At 41.6% G+C, this 16,002-nt stretch overlaps 1 protein-coding gene across 9 annotated transcripts in view; it reads right to left on the bottom strand.

Annotated features, from left to right (window-relative positions):
• Window positions 1-8,123: 8,123 nt before the first annotated feature.
• CREB1 (cAMP responsive element binding protein 1) overlaps window positions 8,124-16,002 on the bottom strand; it is a 53,976-nt gene continuing 46,097 nt past the window's right edge. For 8 of the 9 annotated variants that reach the window (XM_040984558.1, XM_040984555.1, XM_040984553.1 and 5 more), the window contains 2 exons: window positions 15,847-15,997; window positions 13,225-14,688 (listed from right to left, as the gene is read on the bottom strand). In XM_040984558.1, the coding sequence (XP_040840492.1) occupies window positions 14,544-14,688; window positions 15,847-15,997 (296 nt within the window). In that variant the 3' untranslated portion in view covers window positions 13,225-14,543. Of the gene's footprint in view, window positions 12,906-13,224; window positions 14,689-15,846; window positions 15,998-16,002 lie in introns of those variants that run through there. The other variant, XR_005884362.1, reaches the window with a different exon arrangement.

Genomic DNA, 16,002 nt, shown 5'->3' with positions numbered 1-16,002 from the left:
TTATTTTTATTGCAAACTCAGATATAAAGAGAGGAGGAGAGACAGAGAGGAAGATCTTCCGTCTGATGATTCACTCCCCAAGTAAGCGCAGCGGCCGGTGCTGTGCTGATTCGGAGCCAGGAGCCAGGAACTTCCTCCAGGTCTTCCATATGGGTGCAGAGTACCAAAGCATTGGGCAGTCCTCGCCTGCTTTCCCAGGCCACAAGCAGGGAGCTGGATGGGAAGTAGAGCTGCCGGGATTAGAACCGGCGCCTATATGGGATCCTGGAGCGTTCAAGGCGAGGACTTTAGCTGCTAGGCCACCGTGCCTGGCCCGACTCTGGGTTTTGGAGTGATGGTGCAGGTCAGGTTTCCTGGGGATACACTGAGTGGAGTGCTTTCCAGGACCCTCTCCCACTCTCGGGGAGCGGAAGAGGCAGGGGTGGGAAGGAGGGCGAGTTGGCTGCCGTGTCTCCAGGGAAGCCTCAGTTATTCAGAGCGAGATCCGTCAGTACGTGCAAGGGCACGGCGCTGAGTAGTGACCAAGGCCCAGTTGAGAACTGGCCTTCGTCAAGCCGGAAGCTCTGGGACGGCAGTGCCTCAGGGTCACAGTGCAAGTGGGCGAGAGACAAAAGGAAAAGAGAATGAAAACCTGGGCAGCATGTCAATTCTACTACCAAATGGGAGTAAAACTGGCATTTTGGGCCAAACATGGTGGCTCAATGGCTAAATCCTCACCTCACAAGGGCCGGGATCCCATATGGGTGCCGTTTCGTGTCCTGGCTGCTCCCATCCAGGTTGCCGTTTGTGGCCTGGGAAAACAGTAGAGGATGACCCAAAGCCTTGGGACCCTGCACCCCTGTGGGAGACCCGGAAGAGGCTCCTGGCTCCTGGCTTTGGATTGGTTCAACTCTGACCATTGTGGCCATTTGAAGAGTACAATGGAAGATTTTCTCTGTCTCTCCTTCGCTCCCTAAATATGATCTGCTTTTCCAATAAAATAAGTAAATTAAAAAAAAAGATTTTTTTTTGCATAAGTAAAAGCTGGTATTGTTTTGGGGTTAGCGTTGTGGTGTAGTGGGTAGAATGGCTGCCTGTGACACTGGCATATCATGTGGGCACCCGTTCCAGTTCCAGCTGCTCCGTTTGTATTCCAGTTCGCTGTGAATGTCCCTGCAAAAGCAGCAAAAGATTTTCCAAGATCTCGGGTCCCTGTCACCCTTGTGGGAGAGCCAGAAGAAGCCTCTGGCTTCTGACTTTCGTCTGACCTGTCCCCAGCTTTTGCAGCCATCTGGGGGAGTAAACAAGAAGATAGAAAATTTCTCTCTCCTCTGTAGCTCTATATTTCAAATAAGTCATTAAAAAGTTAAAATATTATTCTACCCTGTAAATGTACATTTTACCTTTCTGTGCTGCTTTTCTCTTCCAGCTTGGTATAGAGATCTAGTTGAAATCTACTAAAACGTGACTCGCATTGCTTGGTTTCTTTGAAGTTGTGTAGTGAACTGCTCAGTATCAGTAGCCCCACCATACTTGTACCCCAAACTGATATAAAGTACTACTATGAAAATAATGTTTATTTTTTTAAGATTTATTTATTTTGATTGGAAAGGCAGATATACAGAGAGAAGGAGGGACAGAGAGAAAGAAGTTCCATCCACTGGTTCACTCCTCAAGTGGTCGCAATACCTGGAGCAGAGAGGATCTGAAGGCAGGAGCCAGGAGCCTCTTCCGGGTCTCCCAATGGATGCAGGGTCCCAAGGCTTTGGGGTGTCCTCGACTGCTTTCCCAGGCCACAAGCAGGGAGCAGTCGAGGTTAGAACTGGCACCCATAAGTTATTTCAGAGCATTCAAGGCAAGAACTTTAGCTACTAGGCTACTACACTGGGTCCCCAAAATCTTATTTTGAGAATATATGTGCACAGTTCAAAAAGTTCCTGGAAAGTAGAATTAAGAGATACATTTATTTTAATGCAAGAATTTGGAAATGCATCTTTTAATAACATGCATCTAATGTGCATTTTTGTGAACTTTTGCATCAAGATAAACATGTTTTGAAAAAAAATTTTTTAGATTTATTATTTACTTTTATTGCAAAGTCATATATATATAGAGAGAGAGGTGGAGAGACAGAGAGAAATATCTTCTGTCCGACGATTCACTCCCCACGCAACCTCAATGGCCAGTGCTGCGCCAATCTGAAGTGAGGAGCCAGATCTTCTTCTGGGTCTCCCATGCAGGTGCAGGGTCCCAAGGCTTTGGGCTGTCCTCGCCTGCTTTCCCAGGCCACAAGCAGGGAGCTGGATGGAAAGTGGAGCAGCCGGGATTAGAACCAGTGCCCATATGGGATCCTGGCGTGCTCAAGGCAAGGACCTCAGCTGCTAGGCCACTGCGCCAGGCCCTGAAAAAAGGTTTTAGGATTTATTTTCATTTAGGCCTTGGCATGGTAACCTAGTGCCAGAAATCCTCACTTTCTATGTGCTGGGATCCCAAATGGGCGCTGGCTTATGGCCTGGCAAAAAGCAGTGGAGGACCGTCCAACACCTTGGGATCCTGCATGCACCTGTGTGGGAGACCCAGAAAACACTCTTGGCTCCCGGCTTCGGATCAGCTCAGCTCTTGCGGCCACTTGGGGAGTGAATCAACAGATGGAAGATCTTCTTTTCTTTCCTCCTCTCTGTATATCTGCCTTCCCAATAAAAACAAATCTTATTTTAAAAAATCTAAAACAACAGATTTATTTCCATTTGAAAGGCAGATGATACCGAGAGAGAAGAGACAAGGAGAGGCCGTCCACCTGCTGGCTCATCTGGCCCCGCACTGACATCAGCAACTGAGGAAGCACAGTCTCAGTACTTGCACTCCAGGGCTGGACCACATGTGTTGTGATTTTTCCTGTGTCCAGGGTTTGAGTCCAGTTATCTCGTTGTGGAGTCTTCCAAGAAACCTTGCCTGGGGACCCAGTGCAGTGACTAAGTGGTTAAATCCTTATTCTGCATTGCTGCGATGCCATATGGGTGCTGGTTTGTGTTCCAGCTGTTCCACTTCCCATCCAGCTACCTGCTTGTGGCCTGGGAAAGCAGTCGAGGATGACTCAAAGCCTTGGGACCGTGCACCCACGTGGGACACCTGGAAAAGGCTCCTGGCTCCTGCCTTCAGATCCACTGTGCTCCAGGTGTTGCAGCCACTTGGGAGTGAACGAGTGGATGGGCCTTTCTTTCTCTATGAATCTATAAATTTGCCTTTCCAATAAAAATAAATCTTAAAACAAAACAAAAAATGCCCGGGATGACCTCAGAGTTGACTCATGGTGCTAGCCAGTGCAGGGTCAGGTTTGGGCCATCATTTGCAGCAGCCAACATACATACCAGTAGATGTGGCTGCCTGGTCTGTTCTGCCCCGTTGCATCACTTCATGCAGATTAATGGGTGTTATGGCCTAGCCTAGGCAAGCTCACCACAGGCCTGCTCCTCACCACAACAGTGCGTGCTGCAGCCTATTTGGGGTGATCCCAATGACCCCCACAAAGCCCACCCCATCCCCGGTTTTTGCATATGCTCTGTTTTAGCCCAGTCAGTCCTGCGTCCCTTCTGGTTCTTGTGCACACCCATGGGTGTGGTGGCTTAGCTCAGCCTGACCTGGCCCACATTCATGCAGATGGGTGCTATGTCTTGCCCCACTCAGTGTGTCATCAGCCCTTGTTTTTGTGCTCACCATTGGGAGCTTCAGCCCAATACAGGAGTGCTCACACTTTCCTTACTAGGTGTGTACCCAGCATGGCGTCTTGTGCTTACCAGTGGGTACTAATGTCTAGCCTGACATGACTTGCACCCAGTCCTGGCACTTGCTGATTGGGTGCCCTGGCCTAGCCTGGACAGCCTACAGTCATCCTGGATCTTGCGCATTCCAACAGGTGTGGAACCTTGCTCAACCTGGCCTTCCCCCAGAGTGGCCTGCCCCACCCCCAGCTCTCACACTTAGCAATTGAAACAGTGGCCCAGTCTGAGACAGCCCATCCCCAGTCTTGGCATTTGGCAGCAGGTGCTACAGCCTGGTTTAGCCTAATGCACCCAAAGTCCCAGTTCTCACTGCTGCATGTAATAGCCAAACCCAGCTTGGCCCATTACCAGTCCTCCTGTGTACTGTAAGTATTGCTGTCCAACCTGGCCTGGCATGCACCCTGTCTTGACTCTCTGTCATGCCTCTGGACTGGTCCAGCCATGCCCACCCCCAGACTCAGCTCAAACATATACTGACAGGTGCCACAGCCCAGCCAGAGCTCTTGTGCTCACCAGAGGGAGCTGCAGCATAGTAACAGAGTTCCTCAAGTCCCTCTACTAGGCCGCTTTCAGTCCTGGATCTTTCATGTGCCAGTGGGTGCTGTGTGGCCTAGCCTGATATGGCTGGCCCCCAAGTCCTGGCATTCTCCAGCAGGTATTGATGTCTAGGCTTACTGGCACCCATTCTGGCTCTCATTGGTGGGGGGGCTCCAGCCTAGCCCCACCTGGCCCACTTCTTAGCCTGCTCATGTATGAACTCTTAGGTGCCTTGGTCTAGCCTGGCCTTTCCTATACCCATTCTGGCACTCAGGAGCACCAGCAGGTACTGGAGCCTAGCCTGATTTGGCTCACTTCCAAACCCAGTGCCTTGGTCAGCCTGGTCTATTCATAGCTCCAGCTCTCACACTGGTCAGTAGAAACTGAAGCGCAGCAGGAGAGCCCTCGAAATTCACCAACCAGGCCTGGTCCTTGGTGCTTCAACCCAGCCTACATGGCCCACCCACAGTCTCAGTTCTTACCAGAGAGTATTTATGCCTAGCCCACCCAGATGTGGCCTACACCCTGTCCTGACTGTTGTGTGTGCTAATGTGTGCGTCAGCTTGGCCCAGTATGGCCTGCTCCCAGACCTGCCCCACACAGGTGAGTTCTGTGGTCCAGCTGGTTTGGCCTATCACCATCTGTAGTTCTCTATATAAACCAGCAGGTGCTGCAATTCCACAGAGGTGGACCCACAAGTTCCCTATGGAATCTGCCAACAGATTCAGATGCTGTGGCCCAGCCTGACATGGTCCACACTCTGCTCTGACATTCGCAGCTGGTTGTTATGGCCCACCTGAGCTGGGGGGGGGGGGAAGACCCCCTAGTCCCAGCTTTTGTGTGCACCAGCAGACAGCAGGTGATGCTATTCAGCCCAGCCAGGTCCTACATGGACAGGTGCCCTTTGGATTCCCTCCCTCTAAACCATTCTCTCAGCTCCCTTGCATATCTGAGAGTGCAGTGGCCAGATGTGAGAAGCCACCAGAAGCCATTCCTCCTGTCAACATGCCTCAGCCATTCCCACTTAAGTATGCCCCCAACCCCTCTTCCCTGGGCAGTCTGCAGGCCCCTTCTGGGGGATGGGGTGGTGTGACCTAGCCCAGCATTCCCCACCTTCCCCACATACCTTTAACAAAAAGAAAAGTAGAACAGAATAGGCAGTTACGCCAGCACACTGGTGTAGTTATTACAAATGTGGCATTAACCTGGCCTAGAATGCCTGCCAACTATTCGTTGCTTTTCTCCCAGCAGTGTTATCATGTCCTCTGAGCATTCACACCGAATGTGGAATCTGGGCTGTCCTCCACTCTGGGTTGTACTTTAAAATCTGAGGATTTGACTGTTGACTCCAAGCTTCTTTCTGTAACTAGGGAATGGTTACAATGTAATATTACTGAGAAAGATGGCATACTAAGACACTGTCTTTGCTAACAAGTTATTCTGAGGTGAGAAAGGACAGCTAGATGAGGAAAGGAAAGCCATATACCTGAAGAGCTGGTGTAAGATTGTCTTGTCGCTTCCTAAAAACTCCAGAGCACACATTGTAAAGTTTGAAGAAAAATACTATCAATGTGATAAATGATTCCTTCCCAGCATCTTTTCCAAACATATGCTAGCTCATATTTATCTATACTAACTCATGTAACAGCTCAGTTTTAGAGCACTGGAGTTCACAAGGGGGCCCTGGCTAAATGACTCGTAATGTATTGTTACAAGGGGAAGTTTCCAAGCTGGTTTGCGTAGGGGGAGAGAAGACGCATTGCATTTATGTTAATTAATAGACTATCCTTAAACAATAACCTTTCCCTCACTGTTTGCTTTTTTTTTTTTTTTACTGTTTAAAGTATATGTGGTAGTTAAAAACTATAGTAAAATATTATTAAAAAAGTGAAAACTTAAGAATGGGAGAAGATATAAATAATAAGGGTCCAGTACACAGACTGTAAAGATCCTTTACAATCCAATAACAGAATAATTCAATTTAAAAAATAAGCAGGGCCCAGCACAGTAGCCTGGTGGCTAAATCTTTACCTTGTATCTGCCAGGGCCCCCTATGGGTGCCGGTTCCTATCCCAGCTGCTCCACTTCCCAACCAAATCCCTGTTTGTTGCCTGGGAAAGCAGTCGAGGATGGTTCAAGGCCTTGGGACGCTGTACTTGTGTGGGAGACCCGGAAGAAACTCCAGGCTCCTGATCACCTCAGCTCTGGCTGTTGTGGCCACCTGAGGAGTGAACCAGTGGATGAAGATTTTTCTATCTCCATTTTTCTCTACACTGGCCTTTCCAATAAACCTTATGAGCAAAGGGCTTAAGCAGACTTATTTCCAAAGAATACACACAATGACGAACACATACAGGAAATATGTTCAAAGTATTAGCCAAATGTCAGTCAAAGCTACAAGATATCACTTTATGCCCATGAGAATGGCTATGGGTAAAAAGCGGCAGTGTTGGAGAATAAGGCAAATTGGTACCTTTGAACATCCATAGTGTGGTTTCCCAGAAAGTTATCCAGAAGTAACTATCACAACTCCAAATAGGGAACAGACTCAAATGAATACTTGAACATGAATATTTGTAGCAACACAAGTCATAACACCCCAAAGTAGACGCAACACAGAGGACCACTGGCACATGTCCCAGTCAAGTACGTGTGCAGGTCTTATAATTAATGCACTGTTGGCAGTCAGCTATGAAGAGTGAATAGTGACACATGTTCCCAGCATGGATAAATCTTAGGGAAAAGAAAGTGAAGTCAGGAAAGTGGTACACAAACCCTGACACTTTAGAACAACGCACTGGTGGCTCTGAGTGGAGGTAGGAGACGGACAGTACTGTTGAATTGGTACAGGGTTTTACTGGGAGTGAAAATTAATAAAGGGGATGTGGTGACTATACAACACCAAATACACCAAACAACACTAAGTAACTTTAAAAGGTTAATTTTATTAACGGTACCTCAATTAAAAAGCAAAAGCACAAATATTACTGACTCCCAGAAACTACCTTTGCCCTCGAGATGAGGCTCTCATTAGAATTCTTAGCCTATTTGCTTAGTGTGAAGATGTGGAGACATGAAAGAATGCAATGAATAAGTACTGACTGAGGCGTTGAGTTTCCTTTGAGTAACTGATGAGGCAGTGGCACTGTCTGGGATGCATAAGCCAGCTGATGGGAGAGTGCATTTCACAGACCTGTGATCACAATCTGAGTGGTAATAATGTCTAAATCTAGAATTTAGCCGCAGTCAGGGCAATACTTGTGTAAAAATGCAGCATCTTGATAAAATTTATTTTAATGGGAAGTCATAGAGATGTTTTGTATGTTGGCTGACTTTGCAAACATTGGTCAATAGCGTGGGCTGGATCCGGCTAAAGCCAGGATTCTGGAAGTCAATTTTCATCTCCTATGTGGGTGGCAGAGACCAAAGTAGTTGAGCCATCCTCTGCTGCCTCCCAGGGTACAAATTAGCAGGAAGCTGGAATTGGAAGCAGAGCTGCGGTTCAACCCAGACACTGACAGTGACTTTATTACATTGAGCTGTTGTGCCAAATGCCTGCTCCGGAAAGGGACGTCATTTTTAGTCCTCACAAATTTGTCAAATGACACAGAAGACACACTGTACTTCTGCTGGAGATCCAAGCATCTTAACATGCCTACAGTGCGGTAAGCAGTTACTAAATACTCTCAGCCTGATCCTGGCTTATTCCTGTTGTCTCCATGCATGTAATTTGTGTCAGCCCTTCAATGAATCTCAAATATTTGCAGTAAGACCACTCTTTGTAGAAGGAAGAAAAATGAAATTAATGCGATTCTTTCAACACAGCGGTTGGTATAGCAGATTTAATAAACTTGGCAATAAGAAAACATAGCAGTTAGGGATAAACAACTGCTTACATTTAGAACTTATTTCATAAATCCAATACTATAGGTGGGGATCATCTTTGATTCCTGTAACTTAAGCAGAGTAACCACACACCCTGTTTCTCCCTTGTTTTATGACATCTTGGAATTTCAGAATTCTAAGGAAACCTAAGGCATGTTCTTATTGTTCAATGCAAAATTCATTCTATGCAGAGATAGCTGGTAATATGTCTCCACTAGTTATCTCAATAGGGAAGTATCTCCAACTCCTCAAATGGGCACTGTTGAATCTTACTGCAAAAGAAGTCTTAGGCTAAAAAGCAGGAATGCAGCAAAAATCAAATAGCTGAAGATGGGTTCCTGTTGAAGTACAGTTCTGTTGCTGTACACGCACAAAATAAGCTCATGATACACCGCAGCATATTTTCTGAACATTTAACAAAATGAATAAACCTAAGTCTAAGAAAATGACTTAATACAAAGGAAAAACTAAAATACAAAGAGATTCCCCTTCCCAAAAAAAGAGACTTACAGAGTTTTAAAAAGCATGTTTATGTGACTGCACATAAATGTTTGTGTAAAAAGGGCATTATGACAGTTGAAACCACAAAGATTACAGTAAGAAAAAGCACTTTATGACAATATTTCACAAATTCACAAGGATCACTGTAATATACAAAGCAACTGCTACCATTCTGAACACAAAGCAGCTAATATGTACATAGTGTTAATAAAATGCATTGTAATTCAGTACATTTTTTCTTTACACATAAAGCACAAGATTTAGGTTAAAAAAAACCACAGGGATATTTCTAGTATAGGGAATTTTATTAGAAATGCATTCCCCTCACTATAGTTATGTATTTAGTATTCAACTCCAATAGAAACATTGGCGTTCAAAAAAAATCAATACCCTGTTTTGTGCTGATAGTTTAGGGGGAGGTACTCTTTGCCCCAATCCTTAACAAAACAAAAATATCCTCAAAGCAGATACACCTTTCTAGGAACTTCCCTGATTATTTTGTGGTGCATCTGGGTTAGAACACATTTCTTCTGCAGGCATGGTTTTTTTGGGGGCGGGGTAACAACTGACATATGGACAAATCCATCACCGACAACTTTACTTGGAAAACCGCTTAACAAGCACTCTTCTTTGCCATCCCTAACACATACAGTAAAATGTTGACAGATCATTTCCCATTTTAATAAAATTTATTACATAAACTGGGATTGGCACTTGGATAAAAATGCCTATAAAGCATTAACCAGTTGTGTTTTAAACATAAGAAAATAAAACCTCCCAAACACAATGATAGGACATTTTCCTTGCCAACCAACATTAAAATCATTATCTGCAGGGATTTTTCTTCCTTCCCTACTAAGTTTTAAACAATCGCATTTACTCACATCTCTGACAGGCTCCTCAGAACTTGGAAATGCTGTATTTCTATAGGCAAGTATTAAATAATGCCAGTGTAAAGTAGGTGAAATTCCAATTCTCTATTATTTGACCCTTTTCAAAGACATTTCCTAAAGACTGTTCATTTTTTTCCCTTGCTGGTGAGAATAGTTAAAATGTTCTCTTGTTATACTCAGTTGAGACCTGGGTTCATCAAAACAGAATTCTGCAGACAGGTCAATATTTTCTCTGTGCTAAACAACTCTGCCTGTTTATATCAACTTGCTACACAGGCTTTATTCTACTGTTTTTTTAAAATTATTTTTATTTTTTTAAAAAATAAATTTCAAGCTAAAACACCTGAAATATAATCCCTCCATTCAAACATTATCTGGTCCCTCTTAAAGTCTGCCTGCCCCCTGAGGACCCATACAAAGGCTTAAGCTACATTCACTAATCAGTAAGAACTTATCATAGCAAATGAGACAGATGGAACTTCAGCACCCTGTTTGATTTGTTTGAAATTCTTCCATACTGACTCAGCTTCATGATAAATTCAACCCCTCATGGATGAATGCCTCTCTTGGCCATTGATTCTAGAAAGTGAAGGAAACCAGTTCCTAGCACATCTAGTGACTATGCAGTCAACTTAAAAAGGTTAACATTAAAAGTCTTTAAAATGTATATGAACCATCCAACAAATTATCTGGTTGTGCTTTGTACAACTGAGTGAACAAATTTATCTCACAACTCACAACAATTTATCTACAGGTTTACTAACCACTTTCACTTCCCCCGCTTCACCAGAAATTACTAAGAAAATTTAGGCATTCCAAATGAAAATAATTTAGTAGATGACTTCTAATGTGGTCTTCCTGAAACAATTAGTTGATTTACAAATCCTTTACTACGTTGGACAAATAATGGATACTTTGACATACTACTGACAGTGTTAATGCTGGGGTGAAGGTATATTATCATTTAAAATTGAAGGTTAAATATTAATTTCTTGCATTTTTCCTTCAATCTTTATTCATGACGAAACAGAGTAACATGTTTTCCTTTATAATTTTTTAAGGCTAGCTTTTAAAATGCTAAATATTTTAATCAACAAAAAGTTTCCATTTTTGAAGAGGTGAAAGACCAGAGTCGACTGCTAATCATCTGATAGTTTCTTAAGCTGCTAATACCCAAACTGGGCAGTTTGCAAAAGTGCAAGTTACATCAAACATTTACAAAGAACACAATGCAAATATAATTCAAATAAATATACAACTTTTGTATTAGGTCAATGGGAAACAAATACCAACAGTTTTCAGGGCTACAAAAGGCAGCGAAACAGAAAAAGCCTCTTTAAAGTAACTGAAAAGGCATGCAGCCACTGCTTCTGAAACCCACTGTAATTCAAAATCTCAACTTTCAGATATATTAGCTTTATTTAAATCTGCAAAATGAAGCAGCTTTTGATCTTCGAAATAAACACAATTTACATGACTATAGCTGTGACCAGAGTTGAAAACTTTCTAAATATGAAAAGAAATCTAGATTGAAGTTGTTTCAAGTGAAAACATCCTGGTTTATACATATTTGCATTCTTCCTAAGCCTTTGTATGACCCCACGTCACCAATAGTCAAACCCTGTATGGAGCAGAACCGACACCACCGCAGCTGGATGACTTGGGACTGGGCAGCCCGACAGGGCGGTGTTGTGCTTCCAGATAGCACTGCTGCTGACCCACCATCCAAACACGCTTTCTGACAAAATCCCTGCTCAAATAAAACACCATAATTCCTCCCCCAGGATGATTTTTTGAAAAGAATCAATGGTTCCTTAAAACAAAACAAAACAAAACTGTTTTCAAAATGTTTTTTATCACTGTTATAGCTGCCAGAGACAAAGCATGAAAATGAAATACTTTCTTTTTGGTGTGGGGTTGGGGAGGGGGCCTCAAGTGGATAACAACCTGCTCTGAAGCATCAAGCCAAAGAAAATAAAACACTTGGAAGAAAATTCGAAGATAAAAAAACCAATCATGAGTGCTGGAATAATGCAGTCATAGAAACTATCAGAAGGGATGCAATAGAATACACAAAAATGTAAAATTTCATCTGACCTCAATATACTATAATACTCCGCATTCCTGACTTAAGAGCTCTCAGAGCTTTAGATTATATACTGTATGTATGTATATATATATGTATATATATTTACATTTATTTTACAAATGCCATTTCCCCACCCTCTTCCCCAAGAATATCTAAATGATGAACAGAGCACCTAATGACATTATGGTTGCCAATATGGTACTTGAGTTTGAAAAAGAATGAACTTAAAAAATTGTATATGACATTTTAAAAATGTGAACACATTGAATCTAGCCCTTTCTAAACCACTTTTCAGTTTAACACTATCAAAGCTTGAAAACTTCAGAAGAGTAATATATCAAAAATAAACCCCTCCCTATTTCACTTTTATTAGAGTTAATCTGTCCTATAGATAAAAGTGCCATACGGCCCTATATTTGCGAAGTGAGCACTACCAAACTTGCTATTTTCTAGGCAAATCAGTAGCATATATACAGATTCCTATGATGGCATTTTCATTCCCTTTTGGCCAATATGAAGAGAGAAACATGGCCACGTATGTTCTTGGCTACAAGATTTTTTTTTTTTAATTATGTCATTTTCTTAGTAAAGATTCTCAAAATTTCAAGCTTAAAAACACGCCCCCTTCCTTGTATTTAAAAAAAAAAAAAGCTTGCACAAAAAGAGCCTTGATTTCTGTCTGTGTACACGGAAATTTTCAAGTCTCTCCAAGGGTCTATAACATGTTTAGCAAAAGAATACGTTTCACTTCTTATCTTACCAGTAAGTCACAACTTCAAATCAGTGTAGCCACCCTCCAGGACCTGGTCTTTCCTAATATGGATGTAATTGCCTTGATTGGTCAGGGACCCAGAGGACCACCAAGTTCCTAATTGAGCAGAAATCCTCAACTTCTGAAAAGCAGGTAACTTTCAAGAATACAATTTGTGAGATCCCAGGCGATTTTTCATTGATAATGCTTATATCATTCAAAATGATCAATTTGACTTCTCAACTCAATTAAGAAATCCAGTCTGTGAACAGATCTGTGTTTCTGCTTAGTTTCTGTAACACCGGGTTTAGAAAATCACATATCTATGTTGCTTTACAATTTTTACGCTATAACTTTCGCCTTTAGCTCAGCAGGACAAACATCAAACTTTAGTTGTTTGAAAGCCTTCTTGAGAATCTGGTGAATTTTCCAAATAAAAGATTACATCACTCAATTCTTAGAATGATGCTCCTTCATAAATTTTGTTCATCCTTGAAAAAAGACAATGGTTTGTTACAAACAACAGTACACCATTTACACACATAAAAAAATTATAATGGATCCAATAAGTATCACTTGTATTTGCTTTTGTTAAAAAAAAAAAAGAAAACCTTCTTAAATAACCCATGACTAAACAGAAAACATAATTTTGTAACTTTTAAAAAAAAGTAATTTCCTTCTCAAATGAGAAATTATAATCTAACATTAATTACATCAGGCTCCAATCTTTAAAATGTTAATGACTACATTTACCAGTCTTATAAATGAGTAATTAGTAGTTAACAGTGATACTGAAAATAAAGTATGACACACAGAGACTGTAACAGTCAGGAGTTCAAACAGGAGACCCCTTTGTAAAACAACAAAGGCTAGACAGCATTTTGGAAAGCTAAAGTATAACTATTCTTCTTAGAATATAACACAACAAAAAGCATTTCTGCAAGAATGAGGATCCAAATATTATAGGATATCAGACATTCAAATGTGTCTTAAGAATATTACTTTCCTTGAGTACATCAAACCCTACTCTCATTTACAAAACTCACTACAGATTGTTAAAAGTATGTTAATATGGAAAAGATTTAAAATTGCTATTTTTCTATAACACAACATTTCATAAACAAATATATCACTTTGCTTTATTTAACATTCTCAAGGCTATCCTGTTGGTGGTTTATTGTAAGTGCAAAGGGGAACTGTAAATTAGAAATGTCATTTGAAGTAAATAACTGACAATATAAATATATTTGAAGGTGAGGACAGAAACATTTATTTAAAAACCTTGTTATGTAACTCAAGGGGATTAATCGGCATCCTTTTACTAAGAATCTAGTGCTAACTAAAATAAAATTTGTATTTTTACTTCCTTTGATTTAATTCAAAAACCATGCTTTTTCATTTGGTTAGTTACTTCTTTTAATGTATTCAAAAATGTTGAACACATACAGAACTGAGTTAAGAAGCAACAACTGCCCTGTGGGAGAGCTGGAGAAAAGACATTGTTTTAAGAAACTAAGGACAAATTTCAAAATTGCAGAAAAGAATGTACACAGAAAGTATCCCAAATCCATTCTTAACTTCTTACACACCATTCTAACATTTCTTTTTAGAGGGTGTATCTCCTAACCATTTTACATAATTCACAATGAAAATGTGGAAACATGTCAATTTGGCAATCAATCAACACTTCTTCATTGCACCTTACTTACTTTATGCATGCGGCCCACACATTACGTCAGCTCAAGAGGCTGGGGTAATTCTGTCCCTAAGGCAATCAAGGAGCTCAGCACAAACCTTGAAATCATTTTTAAAAAGATTTTCTTGTCCTCATTTCCCCCATCAATTTACAAGTAAACCAATGATTACTTCTTGAGGAGGGTAGGGCTGAAAAGCAGAAGTCTCTTCATGATTCCTGGTGCTGACAATTTCTTGAGGGGAGAAGTGGAGGCAGGTATTGGAACATTCACAGTTTAATGCAAAAGCACAAATGAAATTCTGTAGTTGCTTTCAGGCAGTTTTGCGCATAGAAAAAAAAGAAATGTTTAGAAAATAAAATGTTTATTTTGTCTTTCTGGTTGAGGCCAATCCAGTCCATTTTCCACCTTAACGGTGAAAATTTAAATCCCAAATTAATCTGATTTGTGGCAGTAAAGGTCCTTAAGTGCTTTTAGCTCCTCAATCAGTGTCTTGTTTTGGTTTTCAAGCACTGCCACTCTGTTTTCTAAACATTTCACATATTCTTTTTTCTTCCTACGACACTCTCGTGCTGCTTCCCTATAAGAAAATAAAAATGAACAGGAAAAATTATAGAAATTATTTTAATACTATTTATTTTGGATTAGAACAATTTTCTTTCACAGAAATAGCTCAAAGCAACACATATGATAATATATAACAGGCATTAAAAAATATATACAAAATTATGACTGGGAAAGTATCTCCTAGTACATTTTAATATAGCTGACCGATAAACACATGAAAATATTCTGCATCAAAGTTACAAAATTTGAATTCAACCTACATTAGTAACAGTAACATTAACTTACAGTGGAAAAAAAAAACTTTAAACAGAAATTTCTATATACTTATTTCAGAGCATTCAGCCAAGGGCCAAAACCCTGGGTGAGATGGCTGGGTGCAGCGTCGTTTGGCAGTACTGGGTCTGACCCAGCTCTCTGAGCCTGCAGACCTTGTCGGGGACAGTGACGTGGACTGGAGCTCCTTCATTCTCTCTTACATAATAACAAAAAATGCCACAGACCACTTCACAACCATCAGGATGACTGCTTTCAGAAAACAACACAACAGTAATAACCATGACCTATTACCACTCTGAGAAAATACCAACTGTTGTGGGTGTTTAAAATAAGCTCCTATCAAACAGAATGGGCAGGGGTGGGGGAGTGGGGGCTAAAAAACTCACAGGTGGAAACCAGCAACATGTTTTATCAATGGATAAAAACATATTACACACAGAGCCTAGCATGGTAGCCTACTGGCTTCAATCTTCGCCTTGCATGCCCAGGATCCCATATGGGCACGGGTTCTAATCCTGACAGCCCTGCTTCCATCCAGCTTCTTGCTTGTGGCCTGGGAAAGCAGTCAAGGATGGCCCAAAGCCTTAGGACTCTGCTACCGTGTGGGAGACCTGGCAGAAGCTCCAGACTCCTGGCTCTGGATGGGCTCAGCTCCGGCCGTTGCGGTCACTTGGGGAGTGAATCAATGCATGGAAGATCTTTCCTCTCTGTCTCTCCTCTTTGAATATCTCACTTTCCAATAAAAGTAAGTAAATCTTAAAAAAAATTTTTTTACATAGGAAATACATAATTATTCAGTCTTAAAAAAGAAAAATGTCAGTGTATACACATATCCAGCAGAATTTGAGGAGGTACTGACTCACAGCAAATAAGAAAGTAAATAAAACATATGTACCTGTTCTTCATTAGACGAACCTCTCTCTTTCGTGCTGCTTCTTCAGCAGGCTGTGTAGGAAGTGCTGGGGAGGAAGCCATAACAACTCCAGGTGCAATGGTGCTAGTGGGTGCTGTGCGAATTTGGTATGTCTGTACATCTCCGGAGGCAGCTGAA

Source organism: Ochotona curzoniae, unplaced genomic scaffold, assembly GCF_017591425.1.
Source record: "Ochotona curzoniae isolate NIBS_2020 unplaced genomic scaffold, NIBS_Ocur_1.0 contig_4148, whole genome shotgun sequence".
Taxonomy (NCBI): Eukaryota; Metazoa; Chordata; class Mammalia; order Lagomorpha; family Ochotonidae; genus Ochotona; species Ochotona curzoniae.
This window is presented reverse-complemented; position numbering and strand designations above follow the sequence as displayed.